The 15506-nt window shown below is 48.9% G+C and overlaps 1 protein-coding gene across 11 annotated transcripts in view; it reads left to right on the top strand.

Annotated features, from left to right (window-relative positions):
- Nucleotides 1–15506, top strand: part of LOC149350324 (oxidative stress-induced growth inhibitor 2-like) — a 150784-nt gene that overhangs the window by 98284 nt on the left and 36994 nt on the right. For 9 of the 11 annotated variants that reach the window (XM_089579338.1, XM_089579339.1, XM_089579341.1 and 6 more), the window contains one exon: nt 8364–8474. The exons of the other annotated variants lie outside the window; for them this stretch is intronic. In XM_089579338.1, coding sequence (XP_089435464.1) covers nt 8421–8474 — 54 coding nt within the window. In that variant the 5' untranslated portion in view covers nt 8364–8420. The remainder of the gene's footprint in view (nt 1–8363; nt 8475–15506) is intronic. 11 annotated transcript variants of the gene reach the window in all.

The raw sequence follows: 15506 nt of genomic DNA, 5'->3' as shown, positions 1-15506 counted from the left end.
CATCTTAATGAGAATTGACAACACAGTAAAAAAATAATAAAGAAAGAAAAGCTGAGCATGGTGGCAATTGCCACCACTCAGTTTCAAAGGGGGCGCTCCTATCCATCTATCCATCCAGTGAAGCAACCGGAAGTGGCCTTGTCCCGGAAGTCAGCGTTTGGCAGGGCACGAAATCGGACCTCAGCACGGGTTTTCAGTTCCAGTTTTGTTTTCCCACTTAGCATTTCGTCTTTTTGCCGTTCTCGTCTTTTTCTGTGACAATACCTACCTCTTGCGCCGTCAACTGAGCGAGGAGACCAGCGAAGTCTTAGAGAAAGACGTTTCAAAAATAAAGGCCCATTGCATCGCAATGGGACGACACTAGCAGACGACAGGACATCGCTACACGCAGCAAGTATGGAACCTGGTCTGCTCAGCTCTGTGTCGTCCCGTCGCCAACACTGCTCTTTACTGTGATGCACTTCCGCGCTCAAGCCCAAGTTATGTTGTCAGTGGGGGATACATTTAAAAAAGGATAGATGGAAACCTTCACCAGGCAGCTGACTTTGCAGTGACCATTTTACCGAATTGTGTTTAGACCGAACCGGAGGGAAGGCTAGGTTACTATCTGGTGAGGTGTCGACGGTGTTCGGTTGGTTCGCATTAGCGCCGCCAAAAGGTATGGTACTGCTTTTTCGACGGAGCGTGTCATGTACTGTTTCGTATTGTAGTAAGTTCAGCCTGAATGGGCTTTTATTCGAGGTGCTTGGCGCAGTTGTCTTCTAACAGCGCATCTCACGCGCACTGCAGCATTCGTCTTTCTTGTCAGTCACTCCTCTCGCGCTGTGCCTTTTCTTTGCTACACGAAAATTCGGTTTTAAGATGACCTAGCCTCATCGTCATTCCACTACTTCTCCTTCACGCTCGGAAGAAAAGAACCAGACAAGAACATAGTGTTTAATGCACATACTCCTTTGCCGCGACAGGGTGAGACCTGCATGCCTGTTTTCTTCAGTTTCTCTGAAATTACAAGGTTCTGCACACAATGCTCACATTTCTCGCGTACAGCGTGCTTGTTCCTTTCATACAACAGCAGCCATTATACGAGAACAACGCAAAAAACTGAGAACGAAAGGTCGAAAGTCGCGACTTTTTTCATTGAAATGCACAGCAGACACTCGACTTCCAGGACAAGCCGTCCTACTTCCGATGGCTTCACTCGCGCTCGTCTCGGAAAGCGGAAATACGGCATCCAGCCACCTAGTGGAGATCAGTGGTTTATCTATGCTAGGCACGGTGGTGCCGACGAAAAGGGGACAAAAAGGAAGACGTTTTTTATACTCTTCGAGAGCGAAAAAAGTCGTTATTACGGCCATTTTCATTGCTGATGTTAAGATAGCAGAGAAAGACAAAACCAAGACCTACTGGACTACAGACCTGCACAAATGGCCCTTCTCCAGCGCGCATGTTTTAGTTCATGCCTTTTGCCGCTGTGATAGAAACGTTACGTGCGGCGTGGCGCTAATATATACCTGTTGAAAAAAATGGCCTCCTCCGTCATTTTGTTTCAAAGAGGGCAGTTTTGCCATTCCTCCACGTAATTATTATCATCCATTTATCTATGCTAGGCACGGTGGTGCCGACGAAAAGAAAGGGGACAGAAAGGAAGACGTTTTTTATACTCTTCGAGAGCGAAAAAAAGTCGTTATTATGGCTATTTTCATTGCTTATGTTAAGGTAGCAGAGAAAGACAAAAAAAATGTATTAAATAGCATGCACAAAATGGCAAACGATGATGATGATCATAGCAGACGAACAGGTCAACCGAGCGCCCTCAACGGCCAAAAAGCTAACGAATGTTGGCGCACGCTGCTCCATAGGACCCCGCCATAGTTTTCCTTCCTCCATGGACCCCGCCATATGTGCAGGTCTGTAGTTCAGTATGTCTTGCTTTCTACACCGCTTTCTTTAAAGGTGTAGGCTAGTAGACGAAAAAAAAAAAGAAGGCGCGCGTTTCAAACGCACAACGCCATTTTCTGACGGTAAATGCCGCGACCGGTTGCAGTGCAGCCTCGCAAGTCTGTGAGGTTCGTCCGCCTGGACGACGGCAGCATTATGACAGTGCACCCATGCGTCAAAGACAGTGGCAACCTTACCTTCTACGTTGCCTTCTACGAGAACCCGCTTTCCCGAAATCGCTTACACGTCTAAAATTGCGTATTTTAGTCTGTTTAACGCTGCTTTGCGTTTAGGTAAGCCGCGTTTGTTTGGTTGGTATCGATGCTTGGCGACGCACGTGAAAAATGTATTTTGCATACATGTCATCTACGTATGTATGTACGTTAGTGCGAAGCTCCCTATGCTTACAGTATCGTCTGTTACGTCTGGGTGTTCATACGGCGGCGTCTCAAAGCGGTAGGTCAGCCCGCTGGCTGAGAACCGAGAAAGCCACCGAAAGTCGCACCCCATATGCCGCGGAACGCCGGTTTCAACGCGAAGCAGAGCGCTGTTCCCCTAGCCACGACAGCAACACAGATGCTTTGTATTTCGCACGAGGAACTTGTCGTCGATCCTTCATCCGACAGTGAACTTTCTGTACAAGAAATTTAGCGAAAATTTCGTGATATGCTCTATGCATATCCGCTGTGCAGATGATACAAGTTGATGTGTTGCGCTCCATTTGAGAGGAAACAAAAATGCCTTTGCATTGCTTTACCGCAATAAACGCCACGCAAAAACCTTTTGCAGTATATAATTATTCATTTCATTATATAATATATTACTGCGGCTCAAAAGCTTCAGAGGTTGTCGTTTGTCGTCGGCTCCCGAGGATGACGACGCATCGGTATCACCCTACCACGCAGCGAGCGCAGCAGCGCCTTTACGTCATAGCTATAGCCCCGCCCTCCACTCGTCTACACGCGCTTGCACGAAGTGTAGCTCAGTGTAGGCTAAAAAAACAGCCTTATGGACTCTTTCCTTTGTATTTTTTATGACTAGATTTCAAGCAGCTTCAAGGTTATCGCCGGACGCTCTCTCCTGAGCTTTTTTTTTTCTTTCTTCCTCCATGCGCGGCACAGTCGACGGTGGAAGTTAGCAGAAAGCGATTGGAAGTCTGGTGCCTAAGGAGCAGTGAAGTGGTATAAGGTTAGAAATGTAGGATAAAAAAATGTATTTAAAGAAAATTGCAAAATTATAAACCGATTTGTTACACTGTTTAAGAAATAATATTAAAAAAAAGCCGACCACGGTGGCAACTGTCACCACCCCGTTTCAGGGGACGCTCCTATCTTCCATCCATCCACGGGGCGTCTTTAGCAGAGAACCATACAGTGCTTAGATAGCCATACAGTTTCTCATTGGACGTCGCTGGAACTAACGGCGCTGCAGTCGCACTTTTCTACACATCTCGCGCGTCGTCCGCTACACACTCGTAATGAGGGGCAGCGCCGCGCCCATACCTGCAGGTAAATTAATTTTTTCCGGCGTGAGCAAACAAGAACATGGCATAACTGCTGTTGGCACGTGGTGAAAAGCTGTTCCGCTTGGAGGGCACAAGGGTACAACCACTGGGGTTGGGGCGAACGATATCTGAACGAGGCACTGCACGAGGCGCACTGCCGTTTTCTTCCTCGCTCGAACCTGTCTTCGCAAACGCAAGCAACGCGCACAGATTAGCTGCTTCGAAAAAAAAAAAAAACATAACAGTGTTTGTGATGAACACCTTCCGACTTCGTCGGCTGTTCATCAATATTTGTATATACTCCTGTACAGATATAAGCCATCTGTTTCTAGCAGAATGTTTTCAACGTCAGTGACAGAAGCTACAGTTTTGAACAGCTGCTTGTGCAGCTTGTTGTAGCCGTTCACGAAGCAGCTACCATCTTCTTCCACGACAACAGCCTTGGGAATCACTAGACCGCTTGCCGCTAGCTTTCTGCAGAGAAAACTGCACACACCTTCCCAGTTATTTCGTCCTGTATAGATTCATGTTGCCACTCCGTAGATGGTAGAGTCGCAGTCACGAGGTCACCAATCCTCATTGCAGTCGACGTAGTACTGGTTTCCGCCGAGCGGGAAAGAGGCATCAGTTCATTCGGGTTGACTGCCTCTACGCAAGCCTCGCCTGTGGAGGACGTATACTGTCGCTTCAAGGATCTTCACACTTATCAGTCTACATGACAGCACGCGTTTTTGGTGACTTTCGCCTGCATTTCACAATTTTTGGCTTTGAGAATCGGTCTGGCAGGCCGGGAAAGAGTCGACGGACGGCACCGGGCACTAGCGCCCTGTTCCCGCGGGGAATTCGAACCTCTTGCCTGTTCACAACGTGCTTGTGCTCCTTGATAACATCTTCGTGTCAAAATGACGCTCACATATGTTAGACGTGTGAGAGAGCCGTTTGTCCTTGCAATGCAACATCTGCTCCCACCTTTTAAATTTGCTTTCATCGCGAGGCGCTTTGAAAAAATGATCGGTGGCATCGTTTCTGTTGCCACTTGTGCAGCCGGGCGCAAAGCAGGATGGCATGTGTAACTCTCACTTGAAGTCATCAAGTGCACATATTTCACCACAAACACGTTTTCACAACACTAAAAGCACCATTACACGAGAAATCAGCTTGATGATGATGATGAAAACGTTTATTAAAGAAATCAGCTTGAAAGTCTGACTAGCCTGTCGTAACTGCAGCGAGCGAAACTCCCGCGACAGCAGACGATGTAGAAAAGCTCGACTGCAGCGCCACTAGTTCCCGCGACCACCACTTTAGCCACCTCCCGAGAGTAGCTGCGAAGCTGAAACTGTCTAAGAACGTTGGAGTTTCTTACTATTACCCATAGAGTTTCTTACTATTACTTAGAGGGAAAGCTGGCGCCCCTTCTATGGAAGCTTGCGTGGAGCCCCCTTAAGACAACTTCAGCCACCATGGGTGCTCAAAGCATCATGGGCCGGTGAGCTACCGACTGCAGAACTACAACTTTTGCCCAAAAAATAATGCAAAAAATAAACGTTGTTCGATAAGCAAGAATGTCTTAACATTCAATATCCTGCCTAATGATTGCAACAAATGAGCAGAAAAGCATGTAAATGCAAAGTTTGCCCAAAATAAGAGATGACTCGCTCTCCTATTGGCCAAGTATTGAACACTACAAAAACTAATATTTCGTGCTTAACAGGCGCACTTTTAAAACGAAATATGTTTTCAGAAAAAAATGTTGTTGCTTAAACACTTTAAAAGGTCGAAATAATTCCGGAGCCCTTTACTTAACCACTTTCTTCCTTCCCTTACGGCGCGGTTCCGTTGTCCAACGAGGTGTCAGACAATTACTACGTCATTTCCTTTCCTCAAAAACCAATTTTCGTTTTATGAGGCGCGCAGGAAGCTCGGTGCTAACGCAGCGTCCGCAGGTGACTGGTTGCATGCCTACGGCGCCGGATGCGAACGGCCTGCTCCATTATGCTATGACATGCACGAACTCCCTATTTTCATTAAATTTCGAAATTGTTTCGGCAGTAGTGCAGCAGTGAAAAGGGGAAACCAAACAGCAAAAGCAGGCTCGAACTGGCGTGTAAATTCGGCTTTAATGCGGCGTGAAGAACGAGTGGCGGGTATGGTAGCTATTTGAGCACTAATACGGCATCCATAGTTGCTCCTGATTTCATTTGTTTTCCATTATTTTTCGACGTCATTGCACTGCAGTTAATTAAGGCGTCCAGGGAGGTCGTATTTTGGGTTTTTTTTTGGCCTCCACCTGCTACCTTCGGTTTCCTGTAGAACATCATACGGCTTCATCGCGGATTTCGTCGCTCGTTGTATACCAGAAACCTTTCTCATCCACCATTCTTTATAGTACTTTTCACGATCGCCATCCGAACGCCGTATATCTTTCATGTTACGATAGTCATCACTATAGAAGGGATCTTTAGGCACTGAAAGCAAGGAGTTTTAGGCGTTAAAAATAAGATACTTAGAGGAATATAGGCGGCATATTTTTTTTGCTTGTTAATCCTTCCTTGAAATATAAACATTAATATACATTAAAAAACAATTTTTTTTCAAGTAAAATTCGATAGTTCGGCTTTTGTGGCTTTGTTACCGCTTATCCGTCAACGAACGTCGCATTTACTGCTAAGAGATTTGGATTCGAAGTTGAAAACTTTTTGCTGCCGCTCTGATTCAAATTAGCGACTCTCTTATGACGAAATAGCCGAAAAGTGTTTTAAATGGGGACTCCGTGATTGCTGGCGGGTAGCAGTGCAGCCTAGCAGCAGCCGAAATGAAAAGTTCCGCCGGCCAGATATTGAAGGCCTCTATCAACTGTCACTACCGTCGCTTCGTTTACGTTTGCACCAGCGTTACGATGGAACCCGTTCCCGATTCCAAAAACGAAGTTCTCGCAAAGAACTGCGTCCTGCACTTCAGCGACCTCAACCCCACACAGCGTGCGATGCTTTGGAGGGCTGAGGCGACAGGTGTGGCAAGACAGTCCGAGCGTCGAGGATTCGGCAGCAAGCCAAGCGCAACTGCGGACGCCGTCGCTGTCACCGCCGAGCCACCGTTCACGACTGATGAGTAATCCTAGAGACTAGTACGTACGGACGTATTTAAATTCTGTAATAATAGTCCTTGTAGCGCCGGTTATGCAGCCCAGCGCCTAGGCACGTTGACGAAGCGAACACGCCGACCGGTGCGTTTGTTGACGTGGAGGCTCGTGCAGCATTAGCTATCCACAGGTGTTTTCCTCGTCACCGGTGCGTGTCGAGGTATGAACTTCGTCCGAGGAGCACTCATAGGGGTGCTTGGAGGTTGTGCCTCTGCACTAAATCGAGACGCGTCAAAAACGAAACCACGCGGACACGCAAATCGCGTAGCCGCGAAGCACCAAAATACACAGAAACTCAGCTGACCGCTTGTGCAGGTTGTCTTTTTTCCGTCTTCCTCGCGATAAAAGCGCAGTAGCCGTTTGAAAACAATTCTTCAATATCCAACTTCAAAATAAAAAAACATCAGATATATCAAACAAAATCAAAACATCAATCGAAATATCAAAAACAAACTTAATATCGATCAAGCGCGTAACCTTCATGCGTATTTGTCAGCCTCAGAGATCTGTAGTTGTTTCGGTTATTTCGTCATCGCGCTTGTACTTGCGAGATTGGATTGTGGCGGCGATACCTGTATTTTATTTCTTGCCCTCTTCTACCTCACAAGAGCCTTGTTTTCAGTTAGAGTGGTCGTGTTAGAGGGTTAGAAGCTGGTATTCTATCGATATAAGCCAACTTCAATTTCTTCTTGGCGTCCCTTTAATACCAAACTGCACGCACTTGCCGGACAGGAATAGGCGCTATAGACTATTCTTAAAATATGAATTTCACACAGAGGGAATTGACATATACCCTGCCACCACCCTCCCCCCACCCGTTTTATTTTTTAGGGGGAAAAAAGCTGGTACGCTGGTGACGAACGTTCGACTTGGGCAGATCTTTAAAGTTTATGGCTAGTGTATGTCCGGCTCGAGCTAGTTTGTGGCACGTATTGTTGTGAACAGCGCGATCGGGACGACGAACCAGAGTTGGCTTTTCTTATGACCCTCGTTCTTCTCCATTCGTTCTCTCTTTCGCGATGTTCGCTACAGCATAGCGCGCTGGCCAGCAAAATTTTCAGAACGACATATTCATGTTTCTGCTACTCAGCATGCATGGAAACGGGGCGTTCTGGCATGCAGCTCTCGTCGCGGTATCGTATAGCGTCGATGCACTCGGTGCCTGGGAGCTGAGTTGGCGTCATGCTCACCACGAGCGTCGGACATGACGCCCCCAAATTGCTGTTTCTCTCTCTCGCTTTTGAAGGGTGCAGAGGCCACGGTCGACCCACTAAGATCATTTTGATCTCCATGATGAGTAAAAATTTTGCCTGAGCTTTCGGGCCCCTTGATACGCTAAGAACACGAAACCAAGGCGTCAGTGTGCGACGTCATCTGTGAGGCTATCCTCACTCACAGAGGACAAAGTGAGATTTCCAGAGGGCATTGTTCGCCTGGAATATTGTTGACGGTTACCTTTGCAGCAAAAGGGTTAGCTTCGTGTCGTCTACTGTGTCAGGAAGTTATTTTTTTATGTCGCTTTTTTTTTTCTCTGTCTTTGCCTATACGATGACTTGCATAGATTCTTGCCATACTACGAAAACAAAAACATTGCTTGCGCTAGCGTGAGCAGTCGAAGGTGTCACGTTTCGTGGCTCGCGAAACCCTAAAGGCTTCAGAGCTTGTGAAAGGCCTCCGCCCCCACCGTTTCTTCGAACCTTGCACTGAGGCCAGAGAGCGAGCCAACCTTGTTAAGCAAGCGCTCTTGTCATCATCGTCCTCTCTCTTTCTGTCACGCAGATACCCCCCACGCTGACTTCCGACAGCACGGCGGTGCAACAAATTTTTGTCCAGTGTATGGCGCGGCTGGCAGCGGATCACCAGCGCGATACGGCTACTGCTCATGATCACGTAAGTGACCGATTTCGGTTTCCTCATTCTGGGGCCGGCATTCCGCGACTCTGCCGTTTTCGACGGCGGGTAAAATGTGACGGTCATGGTCCGTCGCGGTGCCGCTTTCTGACGAGGAAGCGAAAGGATGTGGAGAATGTGCCCCGACGTACACTGCGTTTCAGTTCAGCGCCGATTTAAAAGGGGGAGGGGGGGGGGGGGGGGACTTTTGCATTTCTGCACTCTGGGACATTTTTCGTCAAAACGCTCGGTTCAGCGTGGTTCACCTGTTGAAAATTTCTCGCTCCCCTCCCCTTCTTAATTCCACCCCTGTTTCAGTTCCTTGTTCTTTGGAACACGTCGCGGCCGTTAAGGGGCGCATGAACTATTCAGCTTGCCTTCCGTAGCCGGCTGTAGAACTGAGCAAGTGCACGACCGGCCATTCTGCCACTTTCGCCGAGGTCCATCGTATCGTCCATTACGCTTCTCACTGCGTCGGATCTTCGTGCTCATACATGCACTGTCCGCCCCGCCAGCAGCAACGTTACCGCCACTGAACGCATGCTGGCGCCGGTGGATAGACCGCTGGTGCGTGATCTCTGCTGTATTATACCTGAAGAACCCCCAGCGTACCGCCGCCAGTGAAGCCTTATTTACACCGCCATTTATGAACATTTCACGGTTTATCTTTCTGTGCGGCGGCTGAAATTGGACGTTTCGATTCTTTTGGTGGAAGCTATATAGTGAAGATTGCTCACTCCCTTGACATTAGCAAAAAGCACGGCACAGGTGTGTGTCATCGAACTTATGACGCAGATATGGAGTCCCCCCCTCCCCTTTTTTTTTCATTGTTCACCTTTAGCGGCGCCTCAGTGGCAGATGTGTTCTACTCCAAAGCACGAGGTCGCGGGATCGAATCCCGGCCGCGCTGGTCACATTTGGATGAAGGCGAAATACAAAAACGCTCGTGTGCTGTGTGTGCATGTTCAGGGACCCCAGGTGACCGAAATGACTCCGGAGCCCTTCACTACGGCGTCTCTCACCGCCCAGGTACAGCTTCGCCGTTAAAGCCCATGCCATTTTCTCAAGTTAACGACGGTGTGTCAACCGCACTTCACGTCCTGGAAACACTTTGCGCTATTCGGAAAACAAAAATGCCTTTGTGGTTCGGGTGGCGCCGTTGACGCTCTCCTTCGCCGGGGTGCCGAACCAATTCATGCCTCCCGGTGAAGACCGGACGGCGACTCGAACTGTCCCCAAAATCTCCGAAGGGCTGAGCTGCTTAGTTTCATGATATTGCCGACGTTCAGAGCCACCTTCGTCCTGCTCGATGACGTAGTCGCCAGTTCTAGAAATGAATGTTTCGAAGCATAGTCGATCCCTTCAAAATTGCAATACTGGCTCGGCAACTTAGTGACTCAAGTAGTATAGTTGCTATAATGCACTCATTCTCTCCGTTGACTTCTGAAAATGGCAGCCAGTTTCAGTGACAGTGCATACGCTCTCCATTCGCATTCCATTATGTTCCACCAACGCAGTCTTTGCCCGTCAAATGGAGGTGCGAAGCGCAGCGCACCTTTTCTGTTCTCCGTCGTTTTCATGTTTGTTTGTTTGTTTGTTTGTTTTTTCACTTTTTTTTTCGTCGCTTCTGTTTTACCATTCCTAGCGGCATAAGGTTGTTCTTAAAACAGGCATAAGCAAAGCCTCCTTGGCATCAGGCAGCGATGAAGTGGCACGAGCACGACTCCCCCCCCCCCCCCCCCCCACACACACACACACACACACGCACACACCCTTCGTAGCTCGTCGTCTGCTGTCCTGCAAAAACAATGCAGATTATTAACGCGATAGCGTTAGGGAGCTCGTCTCGCAGAAAATCCGGCGTCGTCGTCGTTGACCGTGAGCGAAAAATCCCCAGAGAAGCAACCTAGGAGGTAGGTAAGCCAGCCAGGTCACGTGACCTTATGACGTCATCACAACCTGCCCACCGGATTGTCAACAAACTGCCCACCTTGGCAGGTGGCAGTTAATGATTTGTCTCGAGAGGTTGCTGGGAACAGCAACCTGGATCGCGCATGTACCACCGGTGTCGGCACCTGCCGTCGCAGGGCAGTGGCGCATCACTTAAATGCTGCACCACTGCTCCAGGAGTGGTATGAATACTCCCAGGAATCAATGAATGTTAAATAGAGAATGCCCAATTCTGCATATATGGGCATTAACCCACTGAAGCTATCGCGTCATATCCTTAAGCCGGAGCTTAAGTGTTCACAAAGTGTCCACAAGTGCCACAAGAATCCACTTGGGGTAGTGGATTCTCCTTGCGAAAGTTTTTTAACGCGGTGCTTCGGCGAGGAATGGCCCAGCGCACGATGACGTGACGTGCGCCGCTCGCTCACGCAGTTGGCACAGCATAACTGGTCTATTCTGCATGGCGCCGTGCAAAGAAGGACCGTGCCACTATAAGAAATCACGAGGAAGCCCTCTCTGCCGTCTCTGCATACTTTTTTCAGCTGTTAGAAGAACTGCCCGGAACACAGGATAAGGTGTCAGATCTTTGCGAATCTTCTGCATACGAGCTCTTCTTTGTATGGTGTCGTATCTTCTGCATAAGGTGTCAGGTCTTCCAGATCTTTTGTGACAAGCGGATGAAGGCGCTCATGTTCCTCTCGCGTGACGCGACTGCTCGCGTGGACCCGAAACGGTTGCGTGTTACGAGTTTCCGGCGCAGAGGCAAGCGCTGACAATGTTCCAGCAATCCTGCAACGCAACTTCGAAAGTTTGGAGCGTGGCTGGCTTCGATCCGGTCGCCACGCCTGTCTTGGCAGCATTCTTGTCGAGCATGAAAGAGAGGAAGAAAGATGAATTGCTCTTCACGCGCAAACAAACGAGTCGGAGTTTGTGCTTCATACGTGCGTTCCTAAGTAAAAGTGAGGTTTGTAATTGTTGTTTTTCTTTGTTTGTTGACTGCAGTGAATCACCAGGACGCAGTGTTTGCGTTCTTCGTGTTTTCCCTTGAACGGCAGGTCGACGAAAGAGGGTTGGCCATTTATAACGGACAGGTCTACAAACATTGTTACCTTATGCGTAACGCGCGAGTAAAAAAAAAGGAAAGAAAGCATACCGAGGGCTCAGATGTACGAAAACGTTTTCATGCGTGTGAAGCCTTTGCGTCCATATAACCACGATTTTTCATGACACGCACTTGGGTTTTCTAGTTATTTTCGCGGCCGATTGCGAAAAGCGCGCCTGGAAATGTGGGTACTACGATTTCTGCACAATGTAATGCTCGTAGAGGCGGTTTATGAACTGTATTTGATCTTTCTTTTCTCTTTAATTTTTTTGGAATTGGGGGGGGGGGGGGGGGTTATTTTGCGCGATAACAGTACTACCTGTTGCATGATACGAAATGCCGCCCATGTCGTTACAAGGTCCGATTGCCCTCGGGAGCAACGATTGCCCTCGGGGAGCAACCACCTTGCCTTTGTGCAGATTTCATGTAAAGGCCGCCGTGATTATTGTGTGATAATTCGGGCGATAAATCGTACACTCAGGGGCTTCTCGCGCCGCGTGTCGGGGTCGGAGTTGTGTTCACGCTACAAAAGGGACCCTGCGATATGGCTGCCGCCTATTTGCAGCGTCGCGTTTTTACTCCCGCGATTCCTAGCGCTGCATCCGGGCAGCGCCAACGCCCGCGAGCTTCAAGCTGTCGCGCAGAGCGAGAGACGGCGAACTTTGTCCGACCCAAACCAAGTCTAATCTGACCAGTCGATAAGGGGGCCGGTGCGTTCACGTCGATTGCGAACACAAGGCCGCACGTTTGAATGGCGTGATCGATTAGGCGTCGCGATGCGAGCCGATGCTGTGAGCGCTTGCACCGCCGCCCGTCCTTGGCGTGTGATTAGATTGCGTTGGGTTGATGGCGCCGCCTTAACATTTCATGAGGCGGATATCGCTGTTTGAGCACTGGAGTTCGTGAGGGGATAGCCTGGCGCTTGTCACTGCGCGCTGTGCCTTCAGAAGCGTCGCCAGACCGCCCGCTCCATCTGTGCATACGCCGACGACGAATGCCGGTGAGCTGAGGTCAGGCTTGTTTCCTTCTGACGTGGTACAGTATAGCCATACCGTGGCAAGTGATAATTAACTTGCATATGCCGGACCTGTGGGGTTCTGCAGCGATAGCGTTGCAAAGCACTTTCTCCGGGGTTTGTTGTGGTGTCTTTTAGTGTGTTCGTCGCTACCCAGCCATCTCGTGTTTCCCCTAAGCAACGAGCATGTGATCCATATCGCCCTGGGCTGCTGAGATCATCTGGGCGAGAAGGGGGCGGAGGCCATCGGGAATACGTGCCGTCCATGGTCACGTGATGTAGGTGGGGGTTGGCCCTTGAAATCCTGGATTCCGTACAGTCATGTCTGTCACTTTTATAGTGTGTCCTTCCAACCCCCATCGCTCTTCTCCCATCTGTCTATATCGTTTCCATGTTTTTCTTCGGCAGCACTGGTTAATTTCATGTATTATACGTCAGTTTCTGCAGACATAATGAGCTGTGTTCCCCCCCCCCCCTTTTGTTTTCTTTTTGTCTTTTTGTAGCATCCCAGACGTTGAATGAATGAATTATAGTTCAATAAAACGGAGAGTTGAGCTAGTTGGTACATATTTCTTGGAAAAAACAGCGCTAAGACGAAGGACAACGAAAAAGAGTACAACAGGACCGGCGCTGACTATCAACTGAAGGCTTTATTAGAAACAACACGCAGTATATATACTCCATCGACAACCAAGAACGCATGGCAACACCAAAAGCTACAATGATGCATCAATCACCTGGATCAAGATACTTCAGTTCACAGTCATGAACTGTTACAGAGGGGATGCTCACGCACGTGTCACTGTTTTTTTTTTTTTGGATATGAAAGGCTTCACTGATTTCCTGTGTTAGTTTATCTTTGTGCTTGTACAGAATCTTAGTTTCATTAAAAATGGGGGTACATGATTTTTGAGAAGAATCAGGTTGGTTATTCATTTTTAATGAAACTAAGATTCTGTACAAGCACAAAGATAAACTAACACGGGAAATCAGTGAAGCCTTTCATATCCAAAAAAACAGTGACTCGTGCGTGAGCATCCCCTCTGTAACAGTTCATGACTGTGAACTGAAGTATCTTGATCCAGGTGATTGATGTATCATTGTAGCTTTTGGTGTTGCCATGCGTTCTTGGTTTTCTATGGAGTATATATTGCGTGTTGTTTCTAATAAAGCCTTCAGTTGATAGTGAGCACCGGTCCTGTTGTACTCTTTTTCGTTGTCCTTCGTCTTAGCGCTGTTTTTTCCAAGAAGAATGAATTATAGGTTAAGTGAGTGCGACTGCGCGGATTAATGAATAGGGAGGGATGGGATAAAGGAGTGGAGAACTGCTTAGAATGATGCCTTCGGTCGTTGTCCTTTTATGTGGGTGTCGAGATCGGAGTGCTTGCGTGCGGCCCAGGTTCACGCTGAAGCGGTACGCAAGTTCACCAATACATTTCCAGTCCATTGTGTGCGGTGAGTGTGGAGCAAAATATATCATGGTCGTTTATTGTTTGTCAGATTTTCGCATCCGGTGTCAATATCTGTTCTCCCTGTCCTGTGACGCTTATGCGGGTCATGGTCGTTCTCCAGTTTCCTGCGCTTTACGAGAGAGAGAAAAAAAAACGTCCTGTGCTTTACGAGAGGGGAAAAAAAAAAGCGTAGTGAAAACTTGAATGTCCACCTTTTTGAAGCGCTCGTGCGTTATGCTCTCGAGCGCTGCTTTTTGTGCTCCTGTTCAGAGAGGTTTTACCGATGAGGAACTTTGTCCTTGTGGTGTAATAACCTGCACACTTTCTTATCGTTGCCTCTCGGTGCGGCCGCGTGTTTTTCTTTTTCTTTTTTTCCTCGACCGCCTCTTGAACGGGAGAGGCTATAGGCCGCTATCTCTCGCCAGTTCGCGTGCTCGTGTCCCATACTTCGGCGCGAGAGCCACTTTGAAAGAGAGAGAGTTCTTCTTGCCAGGCTTTGACGTGCCTTGAACGCATCGCAGTCGCGCTCGCCTGGTGTCCCCATTTGGGCACCTAGTCCCACTCGCCGATCGCGATTGCGAAGTCGCTCATTCTCAATGGTGCGATGGCTGACGCACCCATAGGAAGGAGATAATGAACAGACGCGAGGGGGCGACCCCGCCGGGTATCAAAGCGCGCGAGTGCCGCTTTTTGCGGAAGACCGCCTGGCGCGCGTCGACCTTCGCGGAGGATATAAGAAGGCGTGTGTCGCAACGGCCGGGACCCCCGGCGTTCCTCGTAGTCACGGATAGGCGTCTTCCTTTCCTCATTGTCCGTCTGACGCGCACGTGGCGCGTGAATGGGAGGCGACGGACGCTGAGGCTGATAGGAATCTTTCGCGCGGTCGTCTGAATGGGAGAGACAGGGGGCCTCCTGACGCAGCAGCATTTTTCCGCGCTGGCGTGTCTGCCGGCTTGCTCAGTCTGCTTATCGGCCAGGCAGATAAATTTTTATCTCGATATTTCGCAAGTCGCAGTTTTTTTGTTTTTTAGGGCATTTAAGCTTCTTCCGGCAGCGATCTGCTCAGAGGGAAATGGCGTAAAGCCGGAGCTTCCACCCTGAGAGAACTATAGCTGCGTTTGTATCGGCTGCCTGCGATACTGTGTAAATTCGGACGTGGTCATCTGGGCTTTTTTCTTTTTTTTTGTCAAACAGCGCTGGTGTGCAGGTGCGCAAAGAAGTTTTACGTACACGGAAGCCATGAAGGAGGCGTTTTCTTGCTGTCCGCTTGGAGACGCGGTCTGACATAAAGCGGTGCGCTGTTCAGGTCGCACAATGGAATGCAGAGCACACCCGCACTTCATGACTGCTTGCTCGAATTGGAAACCTGTTAAACTTTTTCGTGGCTTCCCGGCTAAAAGTTTTGCGAGCACCTGTGCGTCGCCTCGTAACCGTGCCCAAGCTTCCAAACAGCAAGTTGGGTTTTGAGATGCATGCAGACCTTCCCATCGGGCACACGCACTTGCCAGCACACC

Source organism: Amblyomma mixtum, chromosome 3, assembly GCF_055824585.1.
Source record: "Amblyomma mixtum isolate Tamu chromosome 3, ASM5582458v1, whole genome shotgun sequence".
Taxonomy (NCBI): Eukaryota; Metazoa; Arthropoda; class Arachnida; order Ixodida; family Ixodidae; genus Amblyomma; species Amblyomma mixtum.
The sequence above is the reverse complement of the archived record's forward strand: the minus strand, read 5'-3'. Positions and strand labels throughout refer to the sequence as shown.